General features: G+C 46.3%; 1 protein-coding gene across 4 annotated transcripts in view; it reads left to right on the forward strand.

The window, feature by feature from the left end:
• ENTPD6 (ectonucleoside triphosphate diphosphohydrolase 6) overlaps positions 1–19,082 on the forward strand; it is a 40,066-nt gene that overhangs the window by 18,469 nt on the left and 2,515 nt on the right. For 3 of the 4 annotated variants that reach the window (XM_014598234.3, XM_059720266.1, XM_006259240.4), the window contains 8 exons: positions 685–720; positions 2,383–2,471; positions 10,113–10,192; positions 10,799–10,863; positions 11,292–11,393; positions 14,422–14,562; positions 15,276–15,332; positions 18,919–19,031. In XM_014598234.3, the coding sequence (XP_014453720.1) occupies positions 685–720; positions 2,383–2,471; positions 10,113–10,192; positions 10,799–10,863; positions 11,292–11,393; positions 14,422–14,562; positions 15,276–15,332; positions 18,919–19,031 (683 nt within the window). The other variant, XM_059720267.1, reaches the window with a different exon arrangement.

Raw genomic sequence — 19,082 nt, forward strand, 5'->3', positions numbered from 1 at the left:
GCAGTCTTAGCATTTAAGAAGAAAATAACCAAAATGTGTTGCATCTAATACAATTGGTGCAGCTCTCCCAGAAGACATGGGCTATAGGACAGCATGCAAGGAGGCACACAGCATTGATTTCTTGACATTTGAGCCAAGAAATGAAACCCCTGCAGTAAAGCTTTCCCAATTTATTCACCAATGTACTTGTTCTCTAAAAAGGTTGCCAATTATTTAATTCATAAAGACTCTTTGCCAGTGTTACAGGCAAGATAATGCATCATTGCTAAATGTAGATGCCCATTCTCTTTGTTTAAGGAACCTAACCTAGGTTTTTTAAAATGATTGGTTTTCATGGCTATGGTATTTCTGGAATCTGAAGCATCGCGAATCAATGCAGATAAGCCAGATTCTCCTAGCTGAGGATCTGATGCTTAATTTCTCATTCTAAACCAGTTGCTTTTTTGAGACTTTGCATTAGATATGATCCTGTTGTCTTTTTGCTTCTTGTCAGAGCCTCAAGTTGCTCATCACGTAACCTAAAATCTGATGCTAAACTGCTGAAGAAGACAAAATACCTCTGGCAAAAAAAGATCTAAAATAGGCAGTATTTTTATTGTGTGTCAGCTTATTTGGTGCTGTTTTTAGATGTGAACCGACTACGTTGTCTAAAGTATTGTCTTTTTTTAAACATTTTCTTGCCAGGAGTGTCAGCTTGGATCACAATAAACTTTTTAACAGGTACGTTTACTGGGAAGGGGGTGTAAGTGTAACTTTATGTTTGATGCCTTGATGTTAGTATGATTCCCTATCTCTACAGTGCAGTGACCTTCCCTTATGCTTGGCTGTAATTGAGGTGAGATGCAGGTGAAGGGGGAAGTGAGTCAGCAACTGTGTGCTTATGGGTGAAATTTTGGCTCTGATAGTCACCGGGAGGTTTGCCATTGACTTGCATTGGCTGAGGCATTCACCCTTTTAAGCGTTTACATGCTCCTGTTCTTATCTCCCTTGAAAGACCAGAATGCTTCATTCTCTCACTGAGGACACCAGTAGGCCCAGATGGGTTTCTGACTTGGGTAGTCTACATTGTACTGGTAACTATACAGAGATGGAAAATCCTATACTATCAATATACAAATCTATAACATACAAGCCCCCTGGTATTTATACCATAACTGCAATTAATATCCCAGAGACTGAGTGGTGGTTAGCTTTGTTAGTCTGAAGTCAGGCAGAAGGTAGCATGGAGAAACTAGCTGGTTCAGACAGGCTTGAGCTTTCACAGGCAATAACCTGTACATCTGATGAAGTCAGATATCTAAGGTGACACCCTGCCCTACCTTCCTCCTGTCCCAGAGGCTAGAACACTTTCCCACCTGAATGTGCAAGCACCTGTGTGCACAGGAGACAAAAATGAAAGCTACATAAAACAAGCCCATCCCTGTGCTTACAACCTGCTGGATTCACTCTTGTGAAATAAAAACTATGGCTTTTTGATAGTTTTCTAAGTAGCTAGAAAACAAATGCATTTTAAATAATGGTAGCATGCTTGTAACCAGGCATCTCTTAAAAGAGTGGTATTGGGAGCTTTAGTTCTGCACAGACATACACAATCTGAATCAGTGGGACTGTTGACATATGTAAAATAAAGCATATGTGTAAATCATGGAAGAATCGAACCTTCATATTCCTAGTTGTCTGGGCCTTCTGTTAGGTTTTTTTCCCCTTTCTATCTACTGGGGATCTTTTGAGGAACATTATCAACTTCCTGTTTCCAGCCCACAAAGGGTTATCTCTGCAGCTCCGGGATGCGATGCAGAATAACAGCTTGCAGGAACCAGCTTCTACTTTATGGGTGCTAGTACATGAGCAAAGAGGCTGCTGTGGTGCGCTGTAATTACAGTGCATCAGAGCAGACTCAGGTAATTGAGTCTTCTGGAGCATGGCAGTTGCCATGCTCCAGCCAGTTTCCACACCTCGTGTATCAGTGTCACCACACTTCAAAATGGTGGCAGGGGCATTTGAACTAAAGCTCATTTGACAAGCTCTAGTTTAAGTACCCCCGCTGCCATTTTGAAGCACAGGGATGCTGATACACAAGATGTTGTGGTGTTTAAATTAGAGCGATTCTCAGAATCACTAATTAAAGCGCTGCCCCTCCCTTCCACCCCTCAAGCATGTGTAAAAGTGCCCTTTGTTTTTGTTTTACATTTCAGCCAATGTGCAGGAATTTAATTACTGATTTGAGAACTAGTAATAGCTAGTTGCTTTCTATGGGACTGGAGAAAGGTAGAGTTACGTTTTTCCTCTTTTATTAGCCATCATTTGGTTTTAATGCTTTAAACATTTTGAGTCACTAGTGATTGCGAAACAGCTGTCATTACATCATGTTCTACGTTCCAGGTAACTTAAACGTTCCAAGAAAGAGAAGTGTCGGTATGTTGGACTTGGGAGGTGGCTCTACTCAAATCACATTTCTTCCAAGTTCTAAGGTAATCTCGACACACGTGCCACTTGGAAATGTTAGTTGTAATAAACAAGCATTCTGCTTTTCTAGAAGAAGGACTGGTATTCTAATGTAACACAAAAGCAGTCCCAGGTTATCCCTTAATAAATATGGGGTCCTCGGTATTTGATTCTGAGAAAATGTCAGTGTAGAATTTTCATACCAGTTCTATTTTCTGTTTAAGAAAATCGTGCTCTTTTAAAGCAGCTAAGCCAGGGATGTCCAACTGGCAGCACGCAGCCTTCATCCAGCCTGTGAAGGGTTAATGGGTTGCCTGTGGACTCCTGCCCTGCCACTGCTCCCTCTATTGCTTCTGCTTCTGTAGGGGTAGCCAGGATCTTCAGGGCAGGGTAGTATGGCTGGAGGCAGCCCATGCCTTGGGGAGGTGTGGCACTGTTGGGGGGACTCATGCTGTATGCACTGCAGCAGTAGCAGGATGGTGAATGAGTTATCCCACACAACTGTGGCAGGGGTCAGGGCGTGGGCAGAGTGGGTTTCAGCATGAAGGGGTCTCACACTGCCCATGAAGAAGCAGATGGGAATCCCACGATGGGGGGAGGGAGGGGCCTCATGCATGCTGTACGCAGTGCAGGTCCCCAGGAGTTTTGTACAATGTGAGAACCCCATGGCATGCAGTCCTTGTGGTGTGTGGCCTGGGGGCCAGGACTGGTGTAGTATGTGGCCTGTGGCTGCTTTGAAGTTGGACAGCCCTGATCTAAGTCTCATCCTGGCTAAATCTGATGCCCAATCATACCATTTATAACTGAGGGATACATAAGGAACATTGTTAACATGTTGGGGCAGGTCCCCACATGCAGGGGGATGTGCTTGTGGAAACATAAATATCAGCAACACAAATCTCTGCTGCTGCTTTGTGCCCTATTACACACCCCTGCACATGTGCTTTGATGCACAGAAAATTGTCCCGGATAGGGTTAGGAAAGGCTGGGGCCGGCACCTGTGCTGGCCCCAGCAATATTACCCGATGTCCTGGTGCAGCAGGGGTGCAGATCTGGCAGCACAGAACCTGGCTACCCAGAGCACTGCTCTGGACAGCCAGCCCTCTGTTTGTTGCAGAATACACTACTGATGTGTTCTGCCCCGCTTTTTTTCCCCAGGAGATTTTTTTTGCTGGGGGGGGGGAAATCCTGGTAGCATATTTTGCCACCATGCTGTAAATTTCCAATGCAGTGCACGTTTTCACATTCCCCACATGAGGTTTGTGACGCCACAGAGTAGTTTGTGGTGCCACAAACCACATGCTCCTGCACATGGGGACCTGACCTTGAAGTCCAACACTTTTTGAAAGAGCATGAAAGAGAATGGCTTTTAGATTTTAATTGATTTTTTTGTTTTTGTTTGGTTCACTCAGTTGTTAATATAGATATATATTTAATAGGGCATTACTATTGTATGATCAAAATATCTGTACCTCCCCTTTTTGTTCTATAGCGTCATATGGTGTTTGTTTCCCTAGTTGTTTTGTGAATGTAACTTCCATTAAAATCCAGTGTGGACTGAATCTGAGGGTGGTCTTACAGCAGGAGCGGGCAAAATACAGCCTGCGTGCCAGATACGGCCTGCCAGGCCATTCTATCCGACCCATGGAGCCCCTAAAAAAAATTTGTAAATTAATATTTATTTGCTCTGGCTGGCTCCCTGTCAAAGCTGGCTGGAGCCAGGGGCAGTAGGACCCAGAGGGAGCCCTCAGCAGGCCTACAGGCTTGAGCAGCCCAGCCCCACCCACTCCCAGCCAGTTCCCTGCTTTTCTTCCCTGGCCCTGCTCCAGCACCACCTGGCTGTGGCTCCCGGCTGCATTCCTGGACTGTAGAGCATGGGACTGTGCTGGTAGGGGTGTGTATGTGTGTGCGCACGTGTCAGCAGGCACAGGGGCAGAGTATGTGCGTGCCTGCAGGCATGGGGCAAAGTGTGTACGTGTGTTCATAGGGTGAGTCTCACACTCACACCCCTCCATACACATGCACCTATGCCTTCCCTTGCACTGCCATACACAAACCCCAGCCACCCTCCCCCCATACCCACCCGCACCCCACATAACCACACATACACAGCCCCCACAAACCTATACCCACCCCCCACAAACCTATACTCACCCCGCCACAATATACAAGAGTCAGACTTCATTTTAAGCTATTGTGCAATCACCTCTGTGCACACTACACAAATGCATGTAAATCAGGACAAAAATATGTTTTGAAATCAAATTAATGAATGTTGTAGATGATCATTTTTTAGAATATAATTTGGTATTTTTCTGGTCCTGAGATGGCAAAACCCCTTGCTGAAAGGAGTACTTCTGGAGACTTGGGGAGGGACTTCTGGTGGCAAAGGTCAGGGGCTAAGGGGTGGGACTTCTGGTCACAAGATGGCGACCAGGGGGCAGGGCACCTGTCAAGGGGTGGGGCTACCCATGCAGTCCTTGACAGCTTGCCAAAACTTGGTAAGCGGCCCTCTGCCCAAAATAATTGCCCGCCCCTGTCTTACAGGTTACCTTTAAACCAACATGAAGTTACTTACAATGGGGGCATTCACTTGTTAAAGGGTATTAACTTGTGTTAAGTACCGACTAAATGTTTTAAAGTTGTGCCACTTCAGGTGAGGGTTATCTCTGATCTGTTTTACCCAGATCATTCCAGGGTATTGTTAGTCTGCTCTAGGGAGCTAAAACACTATTTTCATTCCTCCAGCATCCCAGGGTACACCATTCCCAGCTCTTTCCACTTCTTTGCTCCATGGGCAAACTTTCAACCCTCCTGAACTCTAGTGCCCAGGGGGTGGTACTGGCCCCATGCTAACACCCCCTAGCAGCTCCAGGAGGTGCAACCCCAGCACAGCCTGACCACTCTGAGCACCAAGATACAGCCCACCAGTTTGCTGCTCGCTGTAGCACCCTAGGCAAACAGCAACAGCAATCCTACTACGTACCTCCATGAAGAGAATGTGCCAAACAATAGAAACTGTTCTCAGCTGAGTCTCAGCTCTACTCCAGTGTAGCATGCATGCAGTGAGCCAGTCAGCGGTGTGTCAGCGCTGCCCTGGTGTGGCATGCATGTAGTGAGCCTGTTGGGTCTCAGCTCTGCCCTGGCGAGAGGACTAACCTAACTCCTGCCCCAGTGTGGCATGCAGTGAGCCTGTTGGGTCTCAGCTCTGTGCTGGTGTGAGTGCTAACTCAACTCCTCCTGACCCAATCCCAACTCCATGAAATACATGCAAAACTTTGGTCCTTTATTTATTTATTTATTTATTTATTTTGCTCCTTTACTTTTCTTTAACTTCTCCCCCATTCACTTCAAACAGTTCTTTTTCAATAGTTTCCCCCTCCCACCGATGGCTGTGTAAGGGGGAAGCCACAGCCTCCATGGTGGTTTTATTTGCCTCTGAACTACATGCCACCCTCTCCCCTCCTTTCCCACTCCAGAGGAGGGACAGAGTTCTGGCTCCTGTCCATGCTGCGTCTGCCTACCAGGCTCTCTAGGGGCAAGTCACAGCTGTGCAAATCTGAGCCAGTGTTAAGCCTTAACCTATGACTGCTCTGAAACTGTTCTAACTTTATGACGGCCTAACAATCCACAGATTTACAGTGTTTTAAAGGTAATCTGTAACAGCACCCTGAATCTCATTCTAAGGCAGCAAGCACTGCTCCCCATTCCATGCTGATAGATGGTCTCAGACTGTCACACAAGATCCAAGTAAACGAGAGAATCCTGGGAGGAGACTGGTGGGACAGTAAGTTAGTGAGCTTGTTTGGACCCAGATCACCACCCTGACACCAGAGTGTAAGGGGGCATAAAGGGTATGTCTCCAGCATGTTCTGTGTGTGGCTGGCTACCACCGAAGAAGCAACTCTGTCTGCTCCTGCGTCTCTGCACATGGTTCGGCTTGCAGATGTGCAATGGAAATGACTTGGCCTGGTCCCAAGAGTGTATCTCGGCACTATGCTTCAGCTTTATTACATTGACTTCCCTATGAAGGCTACGGGGGAAACCTGGCCTCTGCAGGCTGCTACTCCTCATCCCATCTGTATTAAGCACAGAGACTGGTTGGTGCTTTGGGCCAGGTAGCACAACTGAGTTGTTATACATAGTTGGGGATTATTTCTCCTTGCATCACTGTAGGGCAAGGTCCACAGCCAAGTTCTTGGCCTGCCCTTACTTGACCACAAGGACATTCTGCCCTTTATGTGGCTTATGAAAAAACCACAATTGTGCCTGTGGGTAGCAAGCAAACATGTATTTGGTGGTGTATGGGGGGAAGTTTCTAGTCTGGATTTGTGCCCACGAAGACAATTATCATATATCAAGGCAGGATTGGTGGCCTCTTCTCAACCAGTTTAGGGATGTAATGAGTTTTGGCTTGGTAAGAATAAAGAGCATTGGCAGCATCATGGAAAGGAGTGCTTTGATGTCATTTGTATTTCCATCCTATTTGCATTGGTTTAATGTTTGAATGGATAGAAAGGTATAAACTGCTTCTGTAAGCATTTGGGGCCAAATCCTGTTTCATTTTGCATACCTGGCTGGTGTGTGTGCAGCTGCATAACTTCAGTTTTTGGCACTTCTGTGAAGTTTGAGATTCAGTTTTGCATACATGGACATTCACCCATACACGCTGAGCATGCTCTTCAGCCAAGCAGCTACACAGCAAGATAGGATTGCCCACATATATGTGTTAGGCTGGGAAAGTCCTGAAATTTTAGTAGCAGAAAAGCCATGATGAGGGACTCTCCCCTAAATTTTTATTCCAGTAATCAGGTCACTCATCCAGGGAGTGAGAGACCTGGGTTCTAGACCCTGCCTTCCCTACCACTACCCAAGGAGGATTTGAACTTGCTTCCCAGCAATGTCGCTCTGACCACCAAGCCATAGGCTAAACCATTGATTCTCAACCAAGGTTTTGCAGCATGCTGGGTGCCATGAGATTCCTTTAAGGGTGGTGCAGGGTGCAAAGCAGTATTAGCACTGTTAGGTGTACAAGCATGGTTCACATGATAAACTCAGAGATTTCAAATAGGAATCCATAGAGTTAAAAACATGCTGACCTTTTGTGGTCTTTCTGAGCTCTTTGCAACAGAAGAATTGCTTGAATATTTTGCTGTAGTCAAAAAAAAAAAGGGGGGGGGGATGAAAGCTAAGCGGGGTATTTTCACTCCAATGAGGAGTGCCTTAGGTCTAACCAAGTTAAAAACCACTGGGCTAAGGATTGCCAAGACCCCCTCCAGCTCTCCTTTTAAAGCTGAGCCACTGAACCTTTCACTAGATCTGGAGGATCCAGTTGATGTAGTATGTCTGGATTTTCAAAAATCTTTGGACAGAGTTGTGCACCCAACTTTTAATGAAGTTAGGCTGTCATGATATTAGAGGCAATGGATTGGTAACTGGCCAAAAGTTAGGGAGTACAGGACCCTGCCAGACATTCAAGTAAGGGGGTGAAAGGCACACATGCATGGCAGGAAGTGTGATTGCAGGAACCAGTATCAAATCCAATCATGCCTTATAGCAGGTGCAGGAGGAGCCCAGGATCATGATCTGGCAAGTAGCAAGCTCCTGTGTCTTTAAGCCCACAGCTGACAGGACCTGCAGCTGTGGAGGTGCCCCAGCTGATCCCACATCTGGGAGTCCCACCAGGTGCAGGCTCATAGCTGCAGCAGCGCATGGTGTGCTTCTGCATCTGGGAGCCCCATCAGCTGACGGTGCTCCCAGGTACATGGGAGCACCTGGCCACTTGTTCAATTAATGGCATGATAGGAACAAGCCACAAAGTTATTACACATTTTTGTGGAATAACTTTGTAGTATATTCCTCATTTTATCACACCATTAATTGATTTGAATGTTTGGTCAAGTCACAACATTAGATGAGATTTACTGTTTAATTATGTCTTAAGTGTAACGTGGCAGGGGCCAAAGAAAAGGTAAAAATGGACAGTTCTCACATTGGAGGGAGGTAAGCAGTGGGGTCCCCCTACAGGTCTGTCCTGGGGCTTTTACTGTTTAACTTATTCATAAATGATTTGGAAAGGAGGGAGATGGCCAAGCTGGTATCATCCACAATTCTGTTTGGGGTGGAAAAAAACAAAGAGTCAGGGAAGTATTGAACTTGTGTGGATAGTTCTCTGAAAACATCAGCCCAGTGTTCAGTGGCCATCATAAAGGCAAATAGGATGTTAGGAATCACTGTGAAGGGAATTAAAAATAAAACAGAAAAAGTCACTATGCTGCTGTATAAGTTCATGGTAAGCCCACTCCTTAAATACTGTATCCTGGTCCTCCCCCCTAAGTTCTGGTCCTTCCACCTACAAAAAGATATACTAGAACTGGAAATGGTTTTAAAAAAAAGGGGGGGGGCAGCAGAAATGATGAGAAATATAGGGAGGTTTCCATATAAAGAGAAACTAAATAGCTTAGAGCTTCTCAGCTTAAAGAAAAAAATGCCTGGAGGTAGAAGGGGGGAAATGATAGGGGACTATAAAATCATGAATGCTATGAAGAAAGCAACTAGGGATTTATGGTTTAGCGTCTCTGACAGTACTAGAATTAGGAGATGCACAAGAAAATTATTACGAAGCAGGTTTGAAACTAAGGAACAGAAGTTTTTTCACACAGTTTGTCCTAAGCATGTGGAATTCATTGCCACAAGATGCTGGAGAGGCTGACAGCGTAACCAGGTTCAAAAGAGGATTGGACAAATTCACGGAGAATTGACCCATCAGTAGATAATAAACATGATAACATCTCCAAGTGAGGAGTTCCACTTCTAAATGCTGGAAGCTGTAAGAGTAGAGGGGCAGGGGACAGATCAGTTGGGATGTGCCCTACAATAAATACTCTTCCCCTTAGCATCCTCTTTGTGCCAGTGTGAGATGCTGAATGTTGGACTAGGTGGACCTGTGGTCTGATCTTGTATATCACCTGATGTTGTTTAACAACCATTTGACAAACTGGATAAACCGCAGTGGGAACATTTGGGTAGGTGCCCAGGCTAGAATTCAAGGCTATGGTCATCCATCTCACTGAGCTACACACCATCTATCTTGTTCTCTTCCTCCTGCTCCCACATCTCTCTTTCTTGGCTGCTTAGGGGGTATCTTCAAGAGGAGGGCTGGAGAAGGGGCTAGGTAATGCCTAGCTTGTGGCCTGGTGGTTAGAGCACTCCTGAGAAGGAGATGGAAGTTCAAACCTCCTCTGGGTGAGGTGGCCTAGAACTGATGTCCCCAGTTTTCTGGGCAAGTCCCCCTAGCCACTAGGCTAAAAGGTGGGCAAGTCACCTCTTCCTCTACCATTTTCCTTCCAGCAAGTATGCTTGCAAGGTGAACTTGTTTTGCCACACGGAGAAAGAGAATCCCAAACTGTGCGGGAATGCCAAAAATTGCCATTGTGTGGCTGCCTACTTGCCATTTAAATACAATGCAAAGTATGTGCTCCAGTTCTTATCCTGTTACCATCATCTCTATTGTGTCCCTGGCCAGTAACCTATGTCTGCAGCAAACCACATTGCCAACACTGTTCCTGGCCAGAGGCTAATGCCTTAGGATTTGCACTGAATGCTTGCTTTTTGCTGTTTCTGGCACTCATGGGACTCTTACAGAGATGTCTTGTTTCTCCCTCCAGACAACCCTCCAGACATCACCAGCTGGCCATCTGGCTGCTTTCCAAATGTTTAACAACACCTACAAACTCTACTCCTACAGGTGAGGTCAGGGGAAGAAGAGGGAGGGAAATGCTGTTGCATCAATGAGGCCCACATGCTTTGCTGAATGAGGGTCTTGGGGAGTGACTGGCTTTGCCTCTGCAAGAACTGGAGGGAGTGCACGTGGCCAGATTCAACTAGCAGTGATCATGCTTCAGTTCCATCTCACAGGCTTCAATACCACCTCTGTGCGAAGCATGCGGCTAGATTACTGCTCCTTGCATGCCCACAGTGTTTTCTAAGGAGCACAGTGGCGATATGAAGAACATCCGCATGGGGGAGCCATGAAAAAACGCTTATGCCCTGGCAGCATGTCTCCTGCCAAGCTGCTTTAACACGCTTTGCTCTGTTGGAATCAATAATTCCTTGTTTCCTCTTTCTAATGTGTGTCCTTTGGTCGTTATATACCAGTTACTGAAGCCTGGTGTGGGTCTGAGATTGACCAGTTGGAGCTGAGTGTCTGAGCTATGTAAATCTCTTGGCAAACCCTGTTGGCTTCTGAGTCAGTGCAAAGCTGAGAAGTGCAGGGCTGTAGCTAGTGCCTGTGAGGCTCATCCTGTCCCTGAATGCTAGCCAGTCTGACCACAGAGCCTTTTCTCCTTTGCAGTTACCTGGGACTCGGGTTAATGTCGGCAAGGCTCGCAATATTAGGAGGAGTTGAGGGAAAACCCTGTAAGTGATAAGCACTTCTCAAGACTGTCTGGGAGCTCATACATTTCAGCAGCTCTGTGGGCCATAATCTCTGAGTGATGTTGGGCTGGGGTGAGGGTGGGAGGGGTGGGGAACATTATTTGCCTGCTTCTCTTTGTTTTTTGAGCAGCCTTTATTGGTACACAAGGCCATGTCTATGGGCATGTCAGCCTTTGAGATGGGTGGGGCTGAGGGTACTGCAGGCAGAGTGAGGCATGAGTGGTTGCCAGCCCATTTGAGGGGAAGGGGGTGCCTGGGTTGTAGGCAGGTTTGGAGTTGCTTTGCTAAGGCAATAGAAGGGTCATCTGTGGGACTGGTGTTTGCCTGTGATGATGGGAGGAAGGATCAGTTAGTTGTTGGTTCCTCATCATTTGTCCTAATGTTGCTTCTTCTGTTTCCTCCTTTTGCAGTAAAGGAGGGTGAGGAGCTAATTAGCTCTTGTCTGTCACCTGGCTTCAAAACTGAGTGGGAACATGCTGAAATCGTGTACAGAGTTAAAGGGCAGAAGGCAGGTATAGTAACATGGCCACCTCTCCATTTTGTGACAGATGTTCTGGTTAGAGTCCAAGTAAACTGCCCTTACTTGTGGCATCTCAGTCTGCTTTGAGGTGCTCACTTGTGCCATTATTGTGCCTTATTCTCTCCAACTTTACTTTCTCCTGAGGATATTCTTTTCCAAGAGATCTTACAAAATTCTCCCCCCTTTGCCCCTATTGTTTGCCTCAGTGGGTGCGTCTATACATGCAATTGGTGCACATAAATAAACTCCAAATCGTATTGCTCCAAAGTTTTTTGCTCCCAGGCATGTCATTTGAACATGCATTGGGGAGCAATTAACTCTGGAGCCATCAGCTCTGGATTTCATTCACATGCAGCACATGGAGCCTGGTTGGAGCAGCCCCATCTGGTAGAAGGCCTCAGGGGTCAGCCTGCCAGCCTGGGGATGTTCTGACCAGCTCAGTGTGCTGCGGACAGGCAGCTGGAGCACAAGGGTGCTTCACTGATGGGCTAGCTGGCAGGCAGCCCCTGTGCTGAAGCACCCTCATGCCCCAGCCAGTCGGATCATAGTTTCATATTTGGTAGGGTCAGAAGGGACCTGAGCAGATCATCAAGTCTGACCCCCTGCCATGGCAGGAAAAAGTACTGGGGTCAAATGATCCCAGCAAGGTGTTCGTCTAACCTCCTCTTAAAGACCCCCAGGGTAGGAGCCAGCACCACTTCGCTTAGAAGTTGGTTCCAGATCCTAGCCGCCCTGACTGAAGTAGTGCCTCCTGATGTCTAGTCTGAATCTACCCTCTGCCAGCTTGTGACCGTTATTTCTTGTCACTCCTGGTAGTGCTCGGGGGAACAGGGACTCCCCCAATGCCTGCTGGTCCCCTCTGACTAGTTTGTAAACGGCCACTAGATCCCCCCTCAGCCTTCTCATGTGGAGGCTGAACAGGTTCAGGTCCCTTAGCGTCTCCTCGTAGGGCTTGCCCTGCTGCCCCCTGATCATGCGGGTGGCCCTCTGAACCCTAATGTGTAGATCAGCATCTACACATGCACTGCTGCACACTAATAAACTCTGCAGCAGGACAGTACTTGTAAACACAGAGTTTTTCATTTCCTGTACCCTAATAGGGGTGCATGTGTAGATGCTGAGACATTTACTGCAGAGCTAATTGGGCAGCTCCAACTTAAATGTCTCCTGTAGACATACCCAGTATGTACAGGCTGTTAGCCCTTCTATAGATCAGTCATTAGTATTTTCACCACCGTATTCCCATAACAGGTGATCTGAGGGTATAAATAATTGAAAAGTCTCAGAACCCTGTCTATATTAGCACATTGAATTCATTTCAATAGAATAAACAGGGCCCAAGAGGTGAAGCTTCCTTGTTGCTGCCAGAAACATAGTTGTGACAGTGGAAAATTTTAAGAACGACTCAGTTAAGAGGAGTCCAAAGATTTAAGGTCAAATTCTAACAGATGTGGATTAGTATGGCACAGCTAGAACCCCTGCAGCTATGCTGATCATGTCAGTTATAACTCTGACCCTTGAAATTCTCCCAAGCCATTTACTCTCCTTGCAAATCAGTCTATTAGCCAAATTTGCAGAGGTGGTTTTGCAAATAGAAAGTTAGCATATTTGTAGTGGCAGATGTGTTTACCTTGTGGAAACTCTGTTCATTTCCCACTAAGGTCCCTCCCTGTCCAGGAGCAGCAAGCTGTACAAGGCCATGGCTATACAGATGTGAAACAGAATAACATGGAACTGTGTTCAGCAACATCCCTTGCCAGGACATTCAGCCATACATCTCTGTACCTTAACCCTTGACCAGAGTGTTCTCCTCTGCTGCCCTGTCCAAGGGCTTGCTCTTTGTTTGAGCTCAGCAGTGTATTTCTTGAACCACACAGATTCCTTTCTGTAAATCTCACCTTCCCCTTTTTCTTTCTCCTTAGTCACCAACTCTTGATCTCTACAGTGCAGCTCTGAAAATTGCTCAGTCACCTGCACGGGGTAGGATCACATCCTATCCTGTGCATTGTCCAAGGGAATAAAGCTCCCTTACTACCTTGCTCTAGTGCCCCCCATTTAGCCACCTCCTGTGCATAAGGAGGAGCAAACTTACACACTCTGACAAGTGAGCAGGAGGAGGTATACTGTTAATTATGCCAGTGCACTGGAAAGTGTATGTTGTAATAGGTGCCATAGTCTATATTCTCCTTGGAGCAACAGGCAGACCACTAGAGTCCAGTGGTTATCAACCTTTTTTGTACCAGGACCCATTTGTAAACATCAATGGCCAGTCCCACTGCCCCTCACCCCCTGGCCCCAGCCTACCAGTATGTGGGGTGGGGGTGGGGGTGTGATGGAAGGGTGTTGGGGGGCCCCAAGCAGCCCCTTGTAAGCTGAAACTCTGCCAGCCTGCAAAGGAAAAGTCATGGTTTCCCATGGTTTTTCTCCTATAAAGGGGAATCCATTTTTAAAGTGTGTTGATCTATTTTTAAGATTTGCTCACCACCCTTTCATATATATTCTTGTGAACTGTTTTTAGGTCGCAACCCGCAGGTTAAGAAACGTTGCACTAGACAGTGCAACTCTGAGTCAAAACCTAAGCTGGGTTGCAAACTAATTCTCTATCCCAGGGATGACCAGCCTACAACATGGGTCCCACAGGTGGCATAGGCAGCCTATGTGCATGGCATACAGCAGATTGTGGAGAAGGCAGGTAGCACAGTGGCAGACAGAGCTGGGAGTAGAAAGGGAGTGATACTTGGAGAAGGTGCGGGACTAATTTGTGGCATGCCAGCCAAAAAAGTTGGCCCCCAGTGCTCTAACCCATATATCAGGCCCAATTCTTTTCCTGATGAAGACAGTGAATTTTGAATCTGTTTGAGAAGGAGGAGGCTATTCACATTTCAGTGGTCCATGAATGATGTGTAGTAATTTGGGGATCTCTGTTTGTACTCAGGAGGGACCCTGAGACTTTACAGACCATAAGGGTTTTGTGTTTAATCCCCAGCGTGTCCCTTGTTGTGTCTCTTCTTTTCTTTCAGGGGAGCCTCTGTACGAGTCTTGTTCTAACAAAGTAGCCAAAATGCTCTACAAGAAAGTGTACAAAGCAGAAGAAGTGAAGGACTTGGATTTTTATGCTTTCTCCTATTACTATGACTGTGCAGCAGAAGTCAGCCTCATTGGTAAATTTGTATCTAATTTTCTTTGTATCATGATGGCAGATACTGGGAGAGTTTCCACCTCTTAAATGCATCCGAATGCTTTGCATACCTAAAATGAGGGATCAGTGGCGACGCATAGGAGGTGCACCCCTTGAGAGTGCTGGTGCACCCCCTGACCAGCCGCGCTTCCCGCTTAGGCAATGGGCAGAGGGGGCATGTGGGAGTGCCGGTGTTCCAACTGCGAGCGCCAGCCAAGGAGTGGGAGCGCCAGACGTAGTGCCGCGGTCACTTCTGGAAGCGCTGGTCGGTGAGTTTTGCCGTGGGGGGGACCCCTGAATAAGGTGGCACCAGTCACCCATGAGAGGGATAATGTCATGCTAATATATACTGATATTCTCTTTGAGGATCAGCTACTCTGAGAGTTTTTTAGAAAGAGAGGCAGGGGGCTTGGAGATTAGATTTGAAACTGCTTTAACTTGCTGGGTTTTATTTTTTAATGCACTGAGTAAATTTCAAAATTTGGCAGTTTCCCTTTAAGGCTTTAAGACCAAAACTTTAAGAAAAATACCTGCTTAAAGTTGGGCTTCCCTCACCATAAAAGTAAGTGGAAGCTTTGCCTCTGAGTTCAGTAAGGGTAGGCCCCTGGGGCATGATCCTCAAACACACTTAAAACCCAGAATCTACAATAGCCTTCACATGCAGCACATAAGACATTTCATTTTTTTTCCCTCCAGACAAGGAAAAAGGAGGTAGCTTAACAGTCAGTGATTTTGAAACTGCAGCCAAGTATGGTAAGTAAGCAACAATGGCCAGAATTTTCACACAAGACTAGTGAGTTGGGGTGTCAAAGTTTTTGGAAGAGGCAAAACTGAGATATCTTAAAAAGCCTGATTTTCAGCAAGCATCAAGCACCAGTTGAAATCAGGGCTCTTCAAAGTGTCTCATGTTGCACACACAAAAGTTATGGGTCTTTTTGGAAATCTTGGCCACTTTTTACTCTAACATCTCCTATTTTCTGCAGTCTGTATAATACTATATTTCTTGCATACAACACTGCCCTTTCCCCCAAATCAGCCCTCCAAAGCTGAGATGGATGTCATAAGCAGAGAAGCTGATTTTCTTCACTGGAATAGAAGCATGAAGATACTGCTTTGCAAAATGGCTACCAGCTTCTCTCAACAAGCAAGCAGGGAGGGTTAGAAACCTCTTAACCCTTTCATAGCTGCTCACAGCTTGCTGGCTGAGACCGAAGCTGGCAGCAATTTTTTAACAGCTTCTCCATGTAAAACCCAATTCTAGGCAGAGGTGCACCAATATATCGGTTGCCTGTCAGATCGGTACTGATAAAAGGCGAAATGACATTATTGGCTAACAGGGTTTTTCTTTTTGGCTGTTATAGCTGATAATGTTTACCAATAATTATATCTTCTAGCCAGAGCCCTGGACACCTGGGTTCCCTCTCCCCCATGGGGCCAGAGCCCCCAGACTCCTGGGTTCCTTTGGGAAACAGCAGGTTTTCCTTTGCAGGCAGGCAGCATTCTAGCCTGCAAGGGGCTGCTTGGGGCTGCCGGGAGTGAGATGCAGGGGATCCCGTGTGCATGTGCGTGACTGCACATATGCACATGGCCAGGAATACAGCTGGGCAGCATGGAGAGCAGTTCCCTACAGGTAAGTCTATGGAGGGGAAGGGGTATGGGGGAGGGAAGTGGGGTGGGAGGGCAGATCAAGGCCTCCAAGGTGAGGGAGGGAGTGGGGCAGGGACTGGGGGGCTCTTCCCAGCCAGGGCAGTGCATGGGACCTGGGGCTGGGGCAGGGAGTGAGACGGAGCCACAGGCAGCTCATTTAGCAGGCCTTTGGGGTAGCTCCCTGTCATTGCACTCGCCCCCCAGGGGGGCATGGGGGGCATGTACCTCTCCCCCCCCAGGTTTGTGAATGGGGCAGATGAGGGCTGCCCGCTGAGCTCAGGGCTCTTCACTCTGCTACCTTTCCCTCAGGAGCCCCATGTTGACTGCATGCCCCCTGCCCACCCTGGCAGCAATGTAGGTGGTGAGTTGTGCCCCCTGCTGCTGCTGGGTGGGCAGGGGATGTGCTGCCGGCACAGGGCTCCTGGGGCAAAGACAGCCAAGTGGAGCGCCCTAAGCCCACAGTGGGCAACCTGCATCCGCCCTCACCTCCCTCACCTCTGCTCTGCTTAAAAGCATCCCCGCACTTAAAAATGGTGGTGAGGGCACTTGAACTAAAGCTCATTTGACGAACTTTAGTTCAAGCACCTGTGCTGCCATTTTAAGTGCTGGGATGCTGATGCATGTGATGCAGAAGGCTGCTGGAACATGCCCCCCCCCCTCCCCGCCCCCCCCCCCAAAAGGTTTAGTTATGTTTGTACTTTAAAATGCCTTGCCTTGAATTTTAAAGTAAATTGGTTATTGGATTGGCATCAGCCGACACGGTTGGTTAATAATTGGTTATGAGCATCAGCCAAGAAAATCTTTATTGGTGCACCCCTACTTCTAGGCTGTGAATCTGGGGGAAAAAAAACGCCTTTTTTTTCATTCTGCCTTCCGAAAAGAAGGCGTGTGTCTTATTTGTGGGCGTGTGGTATCTGTGAAAATGTTGCATTTCTGCTGGTGCTAGTACCTTTTTTGAGCTCTCTTGTAATAAAATGCGAGCGTACCAGATTATAGATTGTATAGGATGGTTTGGATAAGGATGATCCTACCTCAGGCAGGGGGTTAGATAAGATGACTTCTGGAGGTCCCTTCCAGCCCTACTTCTCTATGATTTTTTGAACAGACATGCTGTTTAATAATTAGGTGAAAATCATATATTTCAAATATGTGAATTGTGCTCTTAATTTTAGCATAATCACTTCTACTCTAATTTTTCTTTGCTTTTTTCCCTTCAAGATTCATATGTTTGAAAATGATCTGGAAAGAGGACAAATTGATTTGTGCCTATATTTGCCTCTTTCTGATGCATAAAAACAAATGTCTAGATGGTTGAAAAATGTAAACATGCTTGTTTTCATACAAGAAATGTAGGTTCTAACCACCCAGGTTTTTCTACAAGATTTTATGCATAACTGAATAATTGTTATTGTTTTGACATCAGAAATGCCATTCAGATTAAACCTGATAAACTGGAAAGGAAATAATTTTTATTCTACCCCATTAAATCTCTCTAACTTTGGTAACATTCAAGCAACTGAAAAGGTTTAGAAACACTTGGGAGAAAAGGTGTCTTTGTGCAAGATTTGGCATTCTAGGCCTACCAGGTAAAGGCTAGGATTGTTCACAGTCCATGTCTTTTGACAGTGTCAGTACGTTATTAAATGAGTTGCAGCTCAGGAAAGCTTGTGCTATATGTATCTCTAATTTAGCCTATAAGGTGCAAACCTACTCTGACTTTTACTTGACTCCAGACTCACACAGCTAACTATGTCTCACTGTCTAAGTTATCCAGTGAAAAACATAAAAGATTGGGCTTGAGATTCCTGATGTTTTGAAGGTAGATGATGATGACAGATTGGTAAAAGCTTTTGGGGTCCTTTTGATACATCTATTAAGAAGTAAAACTACTCATAATTGGAAAAAAAAACACAAAACAAGTTAACTTTTTCAAGTTAACTTTTACAAGCCATGTCATAAACTGGTTTAGACACACAAATAAACTTTACTAGTATCCAAAACTGATTGAGCAGTTAGGTAAATATTTTGGCTGTCTACAAAGTCATTGTATGTAAGAATCTGGCTGTGAATGTCAACACTTGTTTTCCTGTTTGGGGAGCTATTACGGTAAGCAGTACTCCCTGCTCACTTAAATGTTAGGGCAGCAGGCAGAAATGTTTACATACCAGAACAGTCCTTTAAGATCCAAAGGCTCTTTTAGGGTCTCTCCCCCTCAGGGGCTTGTTTGCTAGCCTGGTAAGAAATGTGGGGGGAAGCTGAAATGGCTCTCTTTTCTTTTAAAAGTTCTCAGCTAACAGAACAGTGATTTGGAAATACATATTATCACCTGTTTCGGCTCCTTAGAGGGGAGGTTCAGGAAATCCTGTGTCAGGATTTTCAAAAGTGGAAGATTCCTGTGTCCATGTTTAGACCCCTAAATAAATTATCTGCTTTTCAGGTCACTTCAGTCCTAGGTGTTGGAGCAATTCTGAAAATGAAAATACTTCCTTCAGCTCCAGCATATGGGCTCAGGTGCTCGGCCTTCAAGCAGCCACTTAAAATCTTGGCCTCTGTTTTTCTTCTTCCTGTACCCTCTGCTTCCCCCCAGGCACAGCAGGTTTCCCCCCAGGCACAGACACAGACTCCATGGCAGGCAGTTTTAATAATTCATTCTATAATGGAAAGCTGGATTCCCTCTTTCTGTTTCTCTTAGTGTGTAAGACCATGGAGGTCAGTCCCGGAGACAATCCTTTCCTCTGTATGGACCTGACCTACATCAGTGTGCTGCTGCAGGAGCTGGGCTTCCCAAAGAGCCAGGTGTTTAAGGTACTGTCTCTCAGGACTGCATTTGGAATGAGTTGCTACTCAAGCTCCCAG

This window comes from Alligator mississippiensis, chromosome 1 (assembly GCF_030867095.1).
Source record: "Alligator mississippiensis isolate rAllMis1 chromosome 1, rAllMis1, whole genome shotgun sequence".
Lineage (NCBI taxonomy): Eukaryota > Metazoa > Chordata > Crocodylia > Alligatoridae > Alligator > Alligator mississippiensis.